This window comes from Echinops telfairi, unplaced genomic scaffold, assembly GCF_000313985.2.
Source record: "Echinops telfairi isolate 266 unplaced genomic scaffold, ASM31398v2 ScPeMD7_23;HRSCAF=83, whole genome shotgun sequence".
Classification (NCBI taxonomy): Eukaryota; Metazoa; Chordata; class Mammalia; order Afrosoricida; family Tenrecidae; genus Echinops; species Echinops telfairi.
In genome coordinates, this window is record NW_022103920.1 from 16,291,392 (window position 1) to 16,309,293 (window position 17,902).

A 17,902-nucleotide genomic window follows, 5' to 3' on the forward strand; every position below is an offset into this window, starting at 1 on the left:
TTTCTTCTTACACCGACCACTGTCTCCCTTCCCCCATTTCTGTTGTTCATCCCTGTGTGTGTATATATGCGTGGTTATGTGTATCATTGTGATCGGATCCCCCTTCCTTCCCTACCCTAATATCATTACTCCCATGGTATTACATTTTGACCTAACTACATCTGCCATAGTTGCCTTTACATTGCTCTCTGAAAACAGTTATTAACGACCCTTGACTATGGTCAGAGGGAATTCACCAGAGACAATCCATGTAGGGACTATGCAAATGAATGTTGGGCTTCCACTGTCACTTCATCCAGTGTTCTGCAAACCAGTGTTCAAAAGTTAATCCCTCCTTCAGATCTGGGTTTTATTATTTACAATTCTTGGATTACACAGGCTGGTATGCTTCTTCCATGTGGATTTAGTTGACACCTCCCTTAGATGGTTGCTTATTTGAAGACAAGCTTTTAAGACACCCATATACAGTACTTTTTGCTAGCCAGGCACCATCTAGTTTCTTTATTACACCTTGCTATAGCACCCATATCTTCAAGGGGTGAGCATCAAGTAGGGTCATGTCATAAGAACTAATTATTCTTAGTTTGGGGCTAGAATTAAGTGTAAGCCCCAAATCCATTTATATACCTATCGTTTATATATGTCTCTGGTTCACTTTAGGTACATCATTATCATTTTATGTTAGAGAATATTATCAATCATCCCCCTAGGGCATGAGGTACTTCTATTGATAAGTGTCATTAATTTGACCAGTGGTATAGAATTTAAAACACTGTTGAGATAACCTGGTAAGATTAAGGTCACATTGCTAAAGTTGTCAAACCAGATCTTGCAATTGTAATGTTCTATACGTTGTAAGCATTCATCAAATAGTAATATTTATTTATTAGTGCAAAGGAGTAGTGGTAATGTTGGGGTACTCTTGAAAATATTGCTCTTTGTTTTAAATACTCGCTTGTGGTAGACTGTAGGAGTTCTACTTTTTGTGTGTGTGAACTGGAGCCCATTTGACCACTAACTTTTGATTTGGAAAGAATGACATACACAAAATTACAATTCAATGATCATGAAAAATGTATGCAAGTGCTTTGTTTTATCAAAGTTCCAGAGTGGCAGATTCAATGACCCCTTTAGGTATAAGCACGTGGTAGGAAAGGAGTCTGAACAGGGATTCTAGGTATTTTGCATACCGTATATACTCGAGCATAAGCTGATCCAAATATCAAGCCGATACACCTAATATTACCACAAAAACTCCATTAAAAATGTGCCGAAAAAACTCAGCTTATACTCGAGTATATAGGTACTTAAATGTGGCACCTATTTCAGATTTGTAGAATAGCTGATTGATTATGCTTATGCCCCCTCCACTAGAATCATGCAGAATGGTGTTTTAAGTCCTGAGTCTAGTAGAGTGAACATCTTGCTAGGGCAGTGAAAAGAAGCCTCAAATTCAAATATAATTCATCTGAGACACTTTAGTAAAGTCTTAAAGACGATGGAGACAAAGACACATCAGTAGACTCATCAGCAAATAAAGGAGACCATCAGCACAAGGTCATAGTGGTGTCCAAGGATTTACAGAAATGTGATCACTTAAATTGACATGAAATGCAAGGTAAACTCTCACAAGAGCATGACTGGCGGCAAATCAATACATCACAGTTGCAGTAAGAACAACCACAGAAGCAGGAAAAGGGCTAATGACTGTGATGCCTAACACTATTCTGAATCGTTAAAACTTACAAGATTGGTTAGGGGTCCTCCGACCCAAGGAATTAGAATATGAGTTCACTGATCATATTGGGTTTTAGGCCCACAGATTCTATTAGGGGCACACCCAGGCAAGTTCGTAAGGGCTAGGCTGTCCCTCCCTGGACTGGCTGCATTTAGGTGGCAGTAGTCCACCTTCAAACACACACTCTGCCTGAAGGCAAAAAAAACTGTTCACAATGCTGGTTAATCTTGGGAGAATTCAAGGGAGGCTAAATTTACGTGGAGACTCAGAAACTGGATTTAGAAGTTTCCACGGTAAATGGCTGTTGTTAGGTAGGGTACCATCGGGTCGGTTCCGACCCATAGCGACCACAGCAGAACCCCAAAAGGCCCCCTGGTCTTAGGCCATCCTCACAATCGTTCCTATGCTTGCGCCCATTGTTGCAGCAAGGTGCCAATCCACCTCCCCGAGGGTCCTGCTCTTTTTCGCCGCCCCTCTACTTTCACAAAGCTATTGATGAGAAGCGGAGCTCTAATACAACACTCTAAGGAATAATTACATCGAGGCGCCTGGTGCGTGGGGGCCAGGAAGCAGCTCAGCGACGGCAGGCAAGTTGACTCAAAAGCTCCAACCGGAGGCCAGAAACAACGCGCCCTACTCTAATCCCTTCTCCCCGGGTCCGGGGCCGACAGTCACTTCCGGAAAAGGGCGGGAAGGCAGGGAGGCGTGTCGGGAAGGAGGCAATTTGCATAGCACGGGGCGGAAGTGTGCCAGAGGGGTCGGTGCGGCCGCTTCCGGTCCGGGTAAACCGGCTCACGTCCTGGGCAGGGTTTGGGTCCGATGGAGGCAGGTTTCGGGGGGCCAGACCGCGGGGGAAGAGCCAACTATTAGCGTCCGGACCCAGACGTCTAGCGATTCGTGGGAGCAGCGGAAAAACAAGGCGGGAACCCGAAAGCGACCTGCCCGCGGTTTCCGAGGGGGCCACTTACACGCGAACCCCTCTGCCCTGGTAACGGCCAAAGAGGAGGAGATGGCGCCAGTCAGGGAGCGGCCGAGGCCGAGGCAGTGAGGAAGCGCAAGCAGGAGCAGCCGGAGAAGTCCCGGGAGAAGCGCCAGAGCCATCGCCGCCGCCCCGGCCTTCCCCGCCATGGAAGGGGCGAAGCCCACCCTGCAGCTCGTGTACCAGGCAGTGCAGGCGCTCTACCACGACCCCGACCCCAGCGGCAAGGAGCGCGCCTCGTTTTGGCTGGGGGAGCTGCAGCGTTCGGTGAGGGGCCCGGAGAGGCCGTTCGGCGCCGCGGGGTCGGGGCGGCGTGAGTGCGGCTCGGGCTCGTGGGGGCAGCCGCGTCCACCGGCTTTTGGCCTCGGGAGATCCTCCTCGGGGAGGAGCTGCCTCCGCGGGGTGGGGCCGCCGAGCTACCTCCTCAGCCTCGGCGCCCAAACTAGTCGCAGCTGGTCGGTCGCGAACTGGGCCTTCGCCCAACCCGTAGGCTGGGGTTTGGAAGGTCCTCGTACTTAGCGCCGGTGGCCGCGATCGCGTTTGACGAGTGCTGCTGCCTCCCTAGGCCCTGCCCTTCCGTTTCGTCGCCGTCCCCCCCACCACCACCCCCGTGGTTGGGTTAGGTCCCCACGCCAGCCTTTCTGCACTCTCCACGGAAGGATGCTTCATCGGAGCCCCCCGCCCCCTTGCCCCACCTGGCCGTTTCTTCCCCGTGCTCCCGTACGGTTTCCTCCCCGGCCACATCTCTGGTGTGAGTGCATTATTCTCGAAACTTCTCAGGCGTCTAGATTTCTCCCACGTGTTTGTTTTCTCCTTGTATCGGGCTGCAACACAGCGTAAAGGGGAAAAAAATAACAATTCTGGTTTCGGAAAAATCTTTGGAACACCCGTTTTTCCGGATGCTGGGTTTCCGGTTCTTGAAGATAGTTATCTTCTGGCCAAGACAATTGTTGTGGGCGCCCCGGGATTTACTTTACAAAATGCTTTGGAAACGGAAAGGGCTTATACAAACGGACAAAATAACCACTTTTATCTTTCCTGAAGTACAAGGAGTAATGCTACATCACACTACCCGGTCTTACAAAAGTTGGCGCTTCCCTTTTTATTCTGCTTATTGTGTGTATTTAGATCAATATTTGAGTGTTTACTATGTGCTAGCAACTGTTATTCTTGTCCTCGTTAATGGAAAGGGGCCAAGTAAAAATCTGTGCTTATCACGTAGGGGCAGTTGTGATTACATTTGTTAATATACACAAAGAACTCAAAAGATCTTGGCATACAGTGCACACACACAAAAAAATAGGTTCCTGTGAACCCTGGTGTTGCCGTGGGCTACGAGTTGGGCAGATAACTGCAACGTCAGCAGTTTGACTCCACCAGTTGCTCCGCAGAAGCATGAGGTTTTTTACTCCCAGAAGGAGTTACTCGCCTTGGAAACCCACGTGGACAGTTCTGCCCTATCCTATAGGGTTGCTATGTCAGAATCAACTTGATAGAAGAGTTGGGTTTTGTTTTTTTCCTTTTTCTCTCCCAACTTTCCACCAGTCTTTTAGACCCTATCTTTATCACTTCTGTTAATAGTCAGGAGCAGATGGTACTTTTGAAATGTATAATCAGAGGAGGGTATATCTTATCTTTATATCTATGAACTATCTATGAAGATGTGGGTGTAATGGTTCCACAACAAGTAGTGTGATAACTTGTAGCCAAACTGTTAATATCCCAGGGTCTGGCTATTAGGGGATGGAGTAATTAACCCAAAGTGGGGAAAGGGCATGGAGATGTTTGCCTTGAGAAGAGTGGTGGCTTTCACTTGAAGGGTCCCAGCCAACTTGAAATGGCCTTGCCCAGGGGGAACTGGAAGACTAAATATCTCATTCTTTTCCTTCTGGTCTCCTGCTGGGACCCTAGACCAAACCTAACCAGGACCTAGGGGACATGGGAACCTGTTGGTATCCTGTGTGACAGCCAACCTCAAACCCTCTGCCACTGAGTCGATTCTGACGCATGAAGGCCCTATAGGACACAGTAGAGCTGGCCTGAGGGATTTGGGAGCCTATGAATCTTTATAGGAGCAGAAGAAACCTTAAATTTTCTCCAGAGGACCAGTTGGTGGTTTTGAACTACTGACCTTGCGCTTAGCAGCTTGACAGAAAACATGGTTGAAAAGTGTGAAAAAGTTGACCGAAAAATACCCAGCACAGTCACACATCATCAATGCCCATCCTTCATTTGATGGGTAATTGAGAAGGGAACCTCTGCCCATCCTTTCCATTTTCTGTTGGTCTGATTTCAGGGTGTTTTCCCCCACACACCCCCAGGCGTCTTCTAGTGCCCTCACAGCCAGGTGGGGAATGAGTCTGGGAGTCGGTTTCACCAGTAAGTATGGAGGCTTTCATTTACTCTCCAGTTTTCACGATCACACAAGGGGAATTTTCCTGGGAAAATTCTCTTTTCATTCCGTTTTCCCATGACTTGTCCCGAGTTGAATCTGTTATTCTAGAGTCTTCTCAAAGTATGTACCCTGTTTCCCTGAAAATAAGACAGTGTCTTATATTAATTTTTGCTCCCAAAGATGTGCTAGGTCTTATTTTGAGGTGATGTCTTATTTTTCCATGAAGAAGAATAGGGTACACATTTATTGTTTGTTTTATTAAAAGAGACCTCGCACTTCCTGTCTGTTCCGGCTGGACCACATCCAGTTACAGTAGCTCCGGGGGGCCTTATTTTCTGGGGGGTTGCCTTATATTTCAGCCAGAGGCAAAACTGTAAGTAGGTCTTATTTTCAGGGGAAGTCTTACTTTTGGGGAAATAGGGTAGACCTCTAGCATCTGGAGGCTTGCTCAGTCAGGGAACCTAGGAGTCTGACTGCTTCTCATACAGATTCTCTCTCTCTCTCTCTCTGTGTGTTTTCAGCCCCACCTGTGAATCAGCTTTCACTTATACTTGGTGCTTCCCATTCATTTTGAGCTTTTCTGGGATTTTGTAATATAAATCTGGTAGCCTCTCTATCCTCTCCCACCAGGCAGCCCTTCTCAGAGCTACCAACAGTTATACGCATCCATTAGCTTTCTAGTTTCCATAGTTTTGTTGGCATATATTGTTTTCATTCTCTTTGTGGTTGTGGGTTTCTGTTTTATTGCTTTAATCTCTTTGTTCCCATTTGAGTGGATTTTTTGGAAGGGCCCTGAGGGAAACGTGTTCCATCAGATAGACCGGGTGAAACAGGAAACCCAAGTAAACCTGTTGCTGTTGAGTCATTTCAACTCAGAGCTCCACTACAGAATAGAGTGGGACTGCGCCACAGTGGTTCCATTGCGATTGGTCTAGAGGGAAGCAGACTGCTACATCATTTTCCCATAGAGTGACTGGTGGGTTTCAACGGCTAACCCTTGGTTTAGAGGCTGAATGCTTTAATCACTGTGCCACCAGGATTCTTTATTACAGAGAAGTCCCTGAATTTCACCCAGGGAATTTCATCAAAACTTTAACTCATTAGCTATCTTCTTTTTCCATATCAGGTCTGCCTGCCTTGTTCTCCTTATCTGCTTTGGATCCCAGAGTCTGTCTTTCCAGTCCCTTTCCCAGGTACATCATAACCCCTTCCCCCGTGGTTTAGGAAACTTCAGTATGGCTGCACCCTGCTAACTCTGCCTCCTGCATTCTCAGGGACCTTCATATTTGAATATTCCCTTCTCACTCCCTGGATGCTTTTATTGGATATCCTGTATACCAGCATTCAAAGACCTACACTATCTCCCATAGGAAATAAATGCCCCCCCCCTTTTTTCTTTTGAGAGGCGGTGCTGCCTTTGTCCTGTTTTGTTATTTCTTTGATATCTTAACCTTTGTGCTTAACTATTACCTAACTGCTTTAAGTACAGAAAGTAACCCTCCTTTTAAAGGCCATGCCTAGATTTGATGTCTTCCTTCAAGGTGTTACTGAATCTCTTCAGCTGAAAGACACTGTCCCCAGACTGCATTCCTAGAAAGGAGCCCTGCTGGTAAAGGGGTTACGACGGGACCACAAGGTGAGCAGTCTGAAACTACCCGCTGCCCTGTGTGAGGAAAGACGAGGCTTTCTCCTGCCCTAAGGAGTTAGTCTTGGAAATCCACAGGAGCGTTTCTCCTCTGTGCCATCGGGGTGCCATGAGTCAGAAGTGACTGGATGCCCGTTGTTTGCTAGGTTTTGCACTCGTAGAGCGCTTGATTTCATGCATTTGCCAGTTATCATTTTGGAAATGTGTTTGGTCAGCTCCACTAGACTGCAGGATTCCTGTCTTTTGTCCTTGTTGGTACAGTTCCATACCCATAGTCAAGGAACTCAGAACTCCCCATCATCACCTTGATCCTCACTCAGGGCCACCCTGGTTATTAGGAGAGAAAGGAGCAGGATGGCTGGTTCTTAATGTTTGTTGGATGAACATGTGCTTGTTGTTAGATGCCTTGGAGCTGGTTCTGACTCGCAGCCACCCTGCTTACCACAGAATGAAACACTGCCTGGTCCTGAGCCACCGGGTCACATTTGTACCTTGCAGCCACTGTGTCAACGCGTCTCTTATGTTTGCAGCTATTCTCATTTTTTGAGTTGTGCCCCACCAATAAATGAAGGTCCTGAAAGTTTTATACTTGGCATTAAGGTCGACTTTACTCTTAAGGAGACAGCTCTAACCCAGGTTGAATTTTGAATGCCTTTCAATCCAAACTGAGGGGCTCGCCTTCTGGCACTACATCTGACAGTGTTCCACTGCTGTCCATTAGGGTTTCTGGTCGCTAATCCCTCAGAAGGGGAGAGTCTGTGAGGGGGTACCCCAAAAATCTGGAATTTTTTTTCAAAGCTATGTATTTAAACAACCTTATCATCTTCAAAGTACTTTCTGTTACACTTAATACATTTGTCAAATCTGATTCCTTTCTTGGAAACATTTTTCAAACTCATCTGTTTGGATAGCTGACAGCACCTCCCACGTTTTTTTCTTCACCTCTTCTATGTCTTCAAATCGCTGTCCTTTCATGTCCCTCTGCATTCTCAGAAACAAAAAGAAGTTGCACAGAGCGAGATCAGAGATCAGGTGAGTAAGGTGCTTGGGGCAGGAGGGGCATGCTGATTTTTGCCAAAAACTGGCACACACAGGTGGTTCCATGAGCTGGTGCATTGTGGTAGCAAACCAGTCCCCCAACTGCCACAAATCAGGCCTTTTTTGTTGCACACTGTTACCCTATCTTTTCAGAACCTCTTAATACATTGGGTCTCAACCTTCTTAATGCTGCAATTCTTTAATACAGTTCCTCTTGTTGTGACCTCTTATGTGGGCGTATTTTCTTGTGGGTGGACCCGCCTGGAGACAGATAGAAGTGCAGTGTCTTGGTTTCTAAGACCATCAGAAATAAGGTCTTAGGCAACCCCTGTGAAAGGGTCATTCGACCCCCAAAGGGGCACAACCCACAGGTTGAGAACTGCTGTCTTAATAGAAAGCTTGATTAACTGTCTGACCTGTTGGAATGAACTCCAAATGTAATAGGAGTGGACATTTTTGTTGAGGTTTATCAGTTGACATTTCACCTTCCTTGAAATGAGAAAACCATCATACAGTTGAGTTTTTCCCATAGTGTTGTCTTTTTAAGCCATGTCCAACATCACAACAGTTTCTGTGACATTTTTCCAGAGCAGGAAACAAAATTTCGCAGCTGTACATTGTTTTCTTATATCAGCCATCACAAAAAAAGGTTGGAGCGAAACAAAACTGCTTTTATAGAAAAAGTCACTGTGACCAGAGAGAACCTTCCCAGGCGATGCCACTGGGGGAACTAAGAGCAAGTTGTTGAGTGATGCTCAATGCTGGCTTAGTGGGGAAGATATGTACAAGCTGACGGACGAGATGTGGATGGATATCTTCTTGGGGGGGACATAGCTGCTTGAGTATCTCCAAGGGCTTACAGTTATCTTCATCTGTGAATGTCAGTATTTTGCTCTTTCTCGCCATCATATCCATGGACATATGAAAGTGATATTTATTGTTCACCCTTCTGTGATGCTTTCCAATCTTGTGAAACTCTGTGAGAGAAGCTAGAAATAGGAGTCAGGTATAGAAAGGGAAGAAAAGAACTTTTTGATTCCATAAAGCTTTCTTGAAGTAGTCATTAAATAACATTTGTCACCACAAGTCTGGCTTAGTAGAGTAACAAGCATTGTATTTAAATATTCTGTTTGAAATTGATAAAGAACAGAATTTGCTTGGCTTGCTATAAAACAACCCCCCTAAAACAAATAAACAACCAAACAAAACCTGCTATCTCCCCTTTCTCCACCTTACTAATCTTAGAGTCACTTCAAATGACCTGGTGACATTGGATTTGGTGTAAATGTGTAGTTTGGATATGGTTTAACCCATATTATGAGTTTGGATTTTCTCTTTATTAGTCTATGTATAAAACCATTTTCTGAAGCATTAGTGTTCATATGTTAAACTTCCACCAGAATTACTGGGAACAGCTTACAGCATGGTTATGGGGTAGGCAAGTAACATCTTCTCAAAGTGTTCTAAAAGAAAGAATTCCTGTGGAGCAAACCTCGAAGCCTATCCAGCAGGGACCTGTTCCCAACACTAGGTGGTTTGCTTTGTCTGCACCCAGTAACTCAATTGATTAAGCAAAGGGAAAGCAGTGGAAGGAAAGGCCACCTTTTTATAGGACTAATGAGTTGGCCATAACTGGCTAGACAATGCTACTGGGTTATTTTAAGACTGTAATTTAAATTATAGGAAGGACGCAGTTTTTACAGAGACCCCCCTGAATTAGCGGTCATGACAAAGTTTCATGCTCCAGTATAGAAACAGTAAAAGGAGTGATGGAAGTCGAATGATGCCTTGCTGCACTAGGTTGCCATTACATGTTTGGCTTATCAGGTGTTCTCAGTAATTTTCTTTGGCACATTTGATTAGGAAGGAATATCTACTTCAAACTTATTTCTCCAGAAGTTCTTGATTCTTTAGCCTAGATTCTCCTAGCCACTGATAAAAGTCTAGTCTTTGGTTTTCTCTAGTGACTGCAGCCATTGATTTTAGTTCCTCTGAAAATTTAGGCCTGGTTTATTCTTATGCCTTAAAACTCTAATCGAAACATAACATGCTTTTAAAGGAAAACCTTTTGGAAAATAGAAAATGTTCTTATACTACTGTGGCTCGGTTAGCTGAATGAACATATGAATAATATATGTCTAGTACTGTGCTAGAAATGGGATATAAAAGTAAATAATAAAACCTAGGTCCTTTCTCCCCAAGAGCTTACCAGTCTAGTGTCATCATCCCGTGATAGCCCCTAGCCACTTGTAACCTACCTGTTCAATTCAAATGACAAGCAGCCTCTAGGTTGTGACTGACTGCCTGTATGACCTCAGCTTGCATTTTCAAACCAGTTCCACCCCCATAAAGCTTCTTAAAAATTCGAGGTACATACAGTGGTTTATAATAACAAACAGGCGCTACTGTGTGATATGCATCAAACATTGCCGTATTTTGTTGACCAAATTTTAGTGTATCATAGATATACTATTTACTGAGACATTTGGCTAACTGATGGTAAATATGAGCTTTATCTAGCTGTTCCGATTTATGTACAAATTCAAGTTCAGACAGATTTAGGAATGGAACTCATTCATAATCAAACACTTCAGTAAAGTTAAAAATCCGTTCCCCAGGTGCACCAGTTCTGTTTCAGGTGTTCGGTAGCCACTTTGTGTGAGAGCTCCTGTGTTGCATCGGGTCCATAAAAACCGCTTCACGTCTTTGGCGTACTGGAGCCCCTGTGTATGTGACCCATCCACTGTTGCATTGCCTTTATCTTTTGCTCAGTCACAGTGGACTGCCATCTAACCAGATAGCCCCAATGTGGGATACTAGACTTGGACTAGAAACTGCACCTATTTTTCTAAACATTCCGAGTTCTCTACCACTTGAATCCTTCGGACCGCACTTTGAGCTCAACATCTCACTTTTCAGCTTTTGGAGTGGCTCTCATGCACGGATCACTGCTGTGGTGAAGGGCTTACCTCCTTTTGATTTCACCGTGGTTTCTTTACTTTGGGTCATCTTGCTAAATAGGTTATTACAGGGGCAGGGGCAGGGAGTGTTAGGTAGTGAGAGTCATCCTATATTTTCTTGAAAAAGATGCCAATTTATCTTATTATTGACTTCTTTTAGCTGTCATTAAGACTGTTTTAGCCATTGGGCAAAAATTTGTAAACTTCTCATGAACTATTAGTTAAAAAAAAAACCCTTTAAAAAGCTATTTGGATAACGCTAAAAAACTTGCCTTTTTTGTTTTCGGTAAATTAGGTTTGTGCTTTATTTACCTGCCTCATGGAAAGAACTCTTTCTTGACTTAGCAAAACTCATATTTTCTGGTTCTGCCTCTATTGTTTCAGAGCATCTGTGTAAAAAGTTGCTATATGTGACTGACTGACTGGTAGTTTTCTGAGTTCTTGTCACACTGCACTCTGATGTAGGTCCCCGCCCCCCAAGTATTTAATCAATACATTAGCTACTAACCAAAATACCTGCGAAAAGTCTAGCAACGTGACACACTTTAATATTACTTTTCAAGTCCAATGAAGTATTTGTCTGGCCAGAACTACATTTTGTACTTGCGAGAGCTCTTTCATCCTCAGTGAAGTATTATTTTAAGTCAGCTGCTTAATTTGAGACATTTTTGTGTTGGATTAACCAGCAGCCCTAATCCTCTTCTCCTTCTCGGCTGCTAATGAACCCCAAGGCTCTTGTCGGGGCGCATTGTTGAGGGCCTGGGCAGTGATGGCAATTGATGCAGCCTTTTGTTGTTGTTGTTGTTGTTGTTTTTAGAGCTGTTGGTTCTGCTTGGAGCCCCCCCAGTGCACCACTAAAGAAACGGAAGGCCTTTGCAGTCTGCTGTGAAGTGTGTGAGCATGTACTTGAAAGGACTGCCAGGCTTTACATTCATCACATAGTCATGGAAATAATCTTTTGCAAAGACACCCACAAAGGCCTGCTCTGCTGCGCCTTTGTGCGTGCACGGGAAGATTGGAATTAGATGCTTAAATGGAGGATGTTATCTTGTTGCAGCCTCTTTGAAATGTGCTGCTAGTGGGAGCTGCCGCTTCCTCCTGCCGCCTCTGAGCCCCAACATCGGGTGAAGGGGGTCCTTCCTGAAAATGTGGAGCTTAGTCCAGCGCAGGCCTCGGTTTTAGTGGGTAGCACCTGGCATCTGTGGTTAGAAAGTCCTATGAGGTGTGTTTTCTTCTCTCCTTGTACAGAATCTGCCCTCCCTCTGTCCCTCTCCCCTTTCTCTTCCTTTCCCGCCCAACCACCTCTATCCCTGGGCAGTGTAGTCTCGGGGAGGACTGTGAACAAGGTACTGGAGTGGCTAATGATCCTCCTTACCACTCTGGACTGGCAGTGTCATCCTTGACAGTTTGCTTTAGTACCTGTGGTATTCAAGTGTGCCAGGTTTCTATGAAAGTTACTTTTGTTCGTTAGTTCTTTCATTTTGAAACGTGATTTATTTTGTTGTTGAAAATGTACACAGCAAAAGCACGCACCAATTTGAGTTTGTGCATGTCCTGTTCAGTGACATGGATTGCGTTCTTCAAGTTGAGTTGCTTCTCCCTGTGCGCAGACACTCGTTGCCCCCTAAGTTTCCCGGCGTTGTCAGTTCCATGGAGAGACTTTGAAACTGTGTAATAGTCCAGGCAGATAGTCTACTTGTTAAGATTAAACTATTGTTTGGTTTGAAGGAGACTGGAGGGAAAGGAGACTTTTGGATTTCGATTTAAAGATTATTTTAGGGCAGTCGTTTTAGGGGTTCACTCAGTCTCCCTGACTCTAGCAGATCTGGAGGAGTCCATGAAACTTTAAGGTTCTTTTCTGTATTTCCCCCTTTTGATCAGGATTCTTCTATAGAATCTTTTCATTAAAATGTCAGTAATGGTAGCTGGTCATCATCCAGTTCTGGTCTCAAAGGCAAAGGAGATGGTTGTCCATGGGGGAGTTTACCACACTTCCATTTCCTCCTCTTCCTGTTGTTTTCCTTCCTTTCTTGTTCCCCGTGAATGGAGGCCATTTGTTGTGCCTTGGATGTCTGCTTGCAAACAAAAATTTAAGACCTCAGGTATGATGAAACAAAACTAGAATGTAGAACACACCACTCACCACTTTTAAGTGAACTGTCACATAACACCATGACTAAATCGCCGGGCTTAAGGTCCCAGAACTCACAGGTGTTGGTGCTTAGTAGCTTCAGCAACTCTTTTTTGTTGTTGTTGTCAACATATCATGCTGTTTTTACCATTTCTGCTTTTTATAGGTAGATAACTTAATTGACAGCCATGATGTTAAGTGGCTGTGAAACTACCTTAATGGGATTTTTTTCCTCACTATAAACTAGGATTGAGTATTCCATAAGCAGTCACACCCCGTTCCTCTTCCTCCCTCCCTTTATAACCATTGGTAAACTGGTCCCTGTGCATTTGCCTGTGCTGTTGTCTTTTTACATAAGTGAGATCATATAATACTTGTCTTTTCGTGACTGACTTATTTCACTCAGTGTAATGTCTTTAAGTTCTATCCTGTACTTAACTGATATTTTAAAAGACAAGCACATTTGAACAGCCGTAACTGTACATTTGCCTATGTAAGTGAGATCATAAATGCTTACCCTTTTATGACTGACAGTTCACTCAGCGGGGTTTCAAAGCTCAGCCAAGTTCTGCATGTATCAGGGCTTGGTTTCTTTGTGACCCGATAGTTCTTGGTGGGACCTTCTCCAGTCTACACTGTCTTGATTACTGTCATTTTGCAGTAAGCTTTGAGATTGGGAAGTATAAGGCCTCCTTGCTTGTTTTCAAGGCTGGTTGGGATATTCTTTCCATGTGAATTTTAGAATCACTCATCAATTTTTGCAAGTCAGCCAGCTGGGATGTGGATATGGATTGCATTCAATCTGCAGACAAATTTGGGATGTATTATGATCACAGGTGTTTTTTCATTTATTGAAGTCTTTTTCAATTTCTGACTATAGTTTTCATTGTACATGCCTTAGATTTTTAAAAATGTGTACATTTAAAAAATAATTTTATTGTCATATGCCTAGCATATCATCCAGTACAATCATTCAGTCACATTAAGATTTGTGCAGTCATCACCAGAGTCAATTTCAGAACATTTTCTTCTCACACTTGCTGTTAGTGCCCCATCCCCCCAATTCTCCCCTACTATGCCCCTGTCCAGTTACTCTCTCTATGGATCTACCTATCTTTGATTTCGTATATAGAAAATTGTACAAAATAAAAACAGGTTGAAAACAAACAATACCAGCAACAATGACTGTAGACAAAACAACAACCTCAAGAGAAAGCAAAAAATAGTAAAAACTGAAACAACTTTAAAATAGATCAAAAGGGAGATCAAATGATAGGCTATGACATTTTAACCTAATCCTATCTTTCGTGATGCACTTTACAGTGCTCTCTGTCTTATCTCAAGGCTATTCATATTCATATTCTGACTATGGTCAGAGGGAATTCACTGGAGACTTATTCTATATGTAGATCCTGCAAATGTATTTTGAGTTTCCATAGGCGTCTACAAACCAGAAGGTCACAATTTAAGCTCTAATACCATTCCCTCCTTTAGATTTGGATTATATATACAATCTTTGGATTACACCACTGGTGAACTTTTTCAATATGAACTTAGTTGTTGCCTCACTTAGATGGCTGCTTCTTTGAAAACAAGCCTTTTAAGACCTCAGACACTACTATTCTTTCTGATAGCCGGGCACCATCTAGTTTCTTTACCACACTGTTGGTGTTTGATAAATGTATTCTTAGGGTTTTGTTATTTTTATTGCTACTGTGAATGTAATTGGTTCGATTTCAATTTAGGCTTGCCATTACGTTGCATAGAAATAGGATAGGAGTCTTCCCTGTTGTCCTAATGTGCCCTTTGTCTTTTGGGGTCAGTGTTGTTTCTTCCCCTGTGTGAGACCGACCTGGGTTTGAATTCTACGTCAGATCTGCTCAACAGATCTTCATGGAACTTCCTTCCAGACTAAGACAGATTTCTAAGAAGAAAGCCCTGGCAATCTCCGTCTAAAAAATTCAGCCAGGGAAAACCATCTGGATTACAACAGTCTGATGGGAGGGAGGCTAGACGTAAAGGCTGCCAATAATCACAGTCCTTTATTGAGCAGTTCCTGCAGCCACGGGCTTGTTCTTAGGACTTTCTCATTTTTTCCTTCCCTGTGACAAGTACACCATGCTGGCATCTAGCAGAGCAGGCCAGCATAGATCGGCGCCCTCCATCAGGGTAAGAGACCTCTGGGGTTGATGTCATATCGTGGGCCCACAGTTGTTTAGGGCTGCCCCTTAGGGTGGAGATTGTCTCTTCCTCTGACCACAGTTGCAGTGGGTCTTGACACTGTCTTGAGAGTGATGTCGTTTGCTGCCCTGCACTTTTTGTTCAGAAGGGGCAAAGGATCCAGGGAGAACTGTGTCTTTTATTTGCTTGTGACCACCTCTCTTCCCAGGAGGGTGCCTCCAAAAGAGATTTACTCTGGGCTCCTGCGTGCAAGCATCCTCACAAACAGCTGCCAGGTCTGGAAGAACCTGCGATCTGCTGTGAATGCCTCTTCAGCTGCCAGGTCTGGAAGAACCTGCGATCTGCTGTGAATGCCTCTTCCCCCCACCTTGGTGGTTGTAATTAATAAATGTGTGTGATGAATTTTTCCTACCCAGTTATCTAGAGCTCTGCTTCTCTGCTCTCTGAGCAGGCCACTTGCCTTAGATTTCCATCTTCGTCATGGCCTGGGACCTCAGCTTTCTGATGGGGGCCTAGACACAAAGGCTGCAAGAAGTTACTTTTGCAGTTTATTTGCCTTTGTTTATTTTTAGCATAAAAGCAGTGTTATTTTTATCGTTCCCTATCTTACCTTTCTATATATTTTTGTCTTTCTATATCTTCTCATATTTTTATTTTATTGAGTCGGTGTTCATTGAGATTTACTCATATACCTAGTCTTTCCATTGCTTATTTCATTTTCATTTCCATGCTGTACAAGGATTGTTTCTCTTCTGCCTGAAAAATACCTACAATAGTTTCTTTGTGGTTCTGCTGGTGACAGACTGCCTTCTTTTTTTGTTCCTGAAAATACCTTTTCTTCCATTTGCATTTTAGAAGAATGTTTCCTTAACTTAGACAATAATAGATTAGTAGTTCTTTTCTTTTAAACTCTTCGGAGCTAAGTGTTTTTGTTTCTTTTAAGGCGTCTTCGTTGTATCTTTGAAGGTAGTAGTGCATCTCCCGCCCCCGCCCCCCCCCCTTTTAAAGTTTTCCTCTTCGTCTGGTATTTTAGCATTGTTATCAAGGGCCTAGGCCCGTGACCTCAAAGAGCTGGTGTGTTTGGCTGCTCTAACCGCAGAGTTGTCCTCAGTCAGAAACGACCAGCTGCTCCTGGGGGAAAGTTGGCCTTTGTACTCGCGTAAAGGTGTACAGCCTCAGAAACCCACAGGGGCAATGCTACCATGCTCTACCATAGGGTTGCTATGAGTTGCCATTGACTATGTTTGGTTTGGAGGTCTGTATCCTCAGATTTAGCTCCTGAAATCTGTGGCTTTTAAATTAGTTAGGAAAATTCTTTTTAGATAGTTCTTGACCTGGGCTCGCTTTTCCTTCTGGGTTGTTACCGATACTATTTTTCACTGTGTTCCACATGTTCCATTGTGTTGTCATCAGAGTAAACTCAGGTCATGATAAAAAATGTACATCATTAATTGTGTTGTGTTGTTTTGTGCAATGTGGACTCGCGGTACATAAACATACACTGTACATATAAATAATTCTCAATGCACTTGTGAATAAATGTAGTAAATAAAAATAAATATATGTTTTGCATTTTTGTAGTTGGTAGATCATTTTGACTTGATCATTTTATAAGTAGCTGCTCGCATGCTGAAAAAGTGTGAGCACCCCTGATGTAGCATTACTCATCTCCCTTCTAGCCTGTTCCTGTTTCCATTCTGCATTTCCTAACCTGCCTGTTTTCTGAAATGCTGTCCTTGCGATCTCAAATGATTGATTGTTCTAGGACAGCGGTTCTCAACCTGTGGGTCGTGACCCCTTTTCATAACAGTAGCACCCAGTTCATAACAGTAGCAAAATTACAGTTATGAAGTAGCCACGAAAATAATGTTATGGTTGGGGAGTTACCACAACATGAGGAACTGTATTAAAGGGTCGTGGCATTAGGAAGGTTGAGAACCACTGTTCCAGGGTGTGTACTTCCCTAGTGTCATTACTCACTATGTAGGCCGTCTGTTGACTAAATATTGAGCCTGAGGTGAGTTCTGTTCCAATTCTGAAAGGATAGCTAATGGTCATAGTCTTAGGGATTCCATCAATCTCTGTCCATTTTCTCCCACTCTTTCCAGCATCTTCTAATGCAGTCCCTCCAAGAGCACTTTGTACCCTCCTTTGACTTCATGCTTCCTTCTTTCGACTCTCTGCTTTGCCTTACTGCCTTCTGTTGGCCTGTTGACCAGTGTAGCTATTTCCTCCCAGTCATCTGGCTTAATCTTTCTATTGCTGGGTTCTTAATTTCCATGTTGGTAGTTTTCCCTTTTAGAATTTCCATTTCTTCTTTAGGCAGGCCATTTCTTAATATAAATTCTCAAATTCTCCTTCTAATTCCGAGTCAGTTAATCAGCTATTTAATTTTTTCTTGACTTTTTATTTTGAAAAACTTCCAAACCTGAAAGGATTGTACAGTGAACATGTGTGTGTCCATCTCCTCCACTTGAAATTGCCCTGTGTGCTTTTGGAGTCTAGTTGTCAATGTAGTGTCCATTGATCTTAATGACGGTTTCTAGGCAGGAGTGCTGCATAGGTGACGATTGGTCCTTTTCAACGCATTATATCAGGAAGCACATTCAATGGTTATCCCGTAATTGGTGATGTTAAGTATTATTACTTTGGCCACGGCGCTACAGTTTTTTTTTTGCTCCCTTTTTTTGCTTTTTGGTTATCGAGTTTGCTTTGGCTGATCAATGTTGCGTATTATTATTATTATTTTTAAACATTTTATTAGGGGCTCATACAACTGTTATCCCAATCCATACACACATCAATTGTGTAAAGCGTATTTGTACATCATTTCTC

The 17,902-nt window shown here is 43.6% G+C and overlaps 1 protein-coding gene across 1 annotated transcript in view; it reads left to right on the top strand.

The window, feature by feature from the left end:
- Positions 1-2,544: 2,544 nt before the first annotated feature.
- Positions 2,545-17,902, top strand: part of TNPO3 (transportin 3) — a 68,789-nt gene continuing 53,431 nt past the window's right edge. Inside the window, exon 1 of the mRNA XM_004707808.2 lies at positions 2,545-2,984. Coding sequence (XP_004707865.1) covers positions 2,865-2,984 — 120 coding nt within the window. The 5' untranslated portion in view covers positions 2,545-2,864. The remainder of the gene's footprint in view (positions 2,985-17,902) is intronic.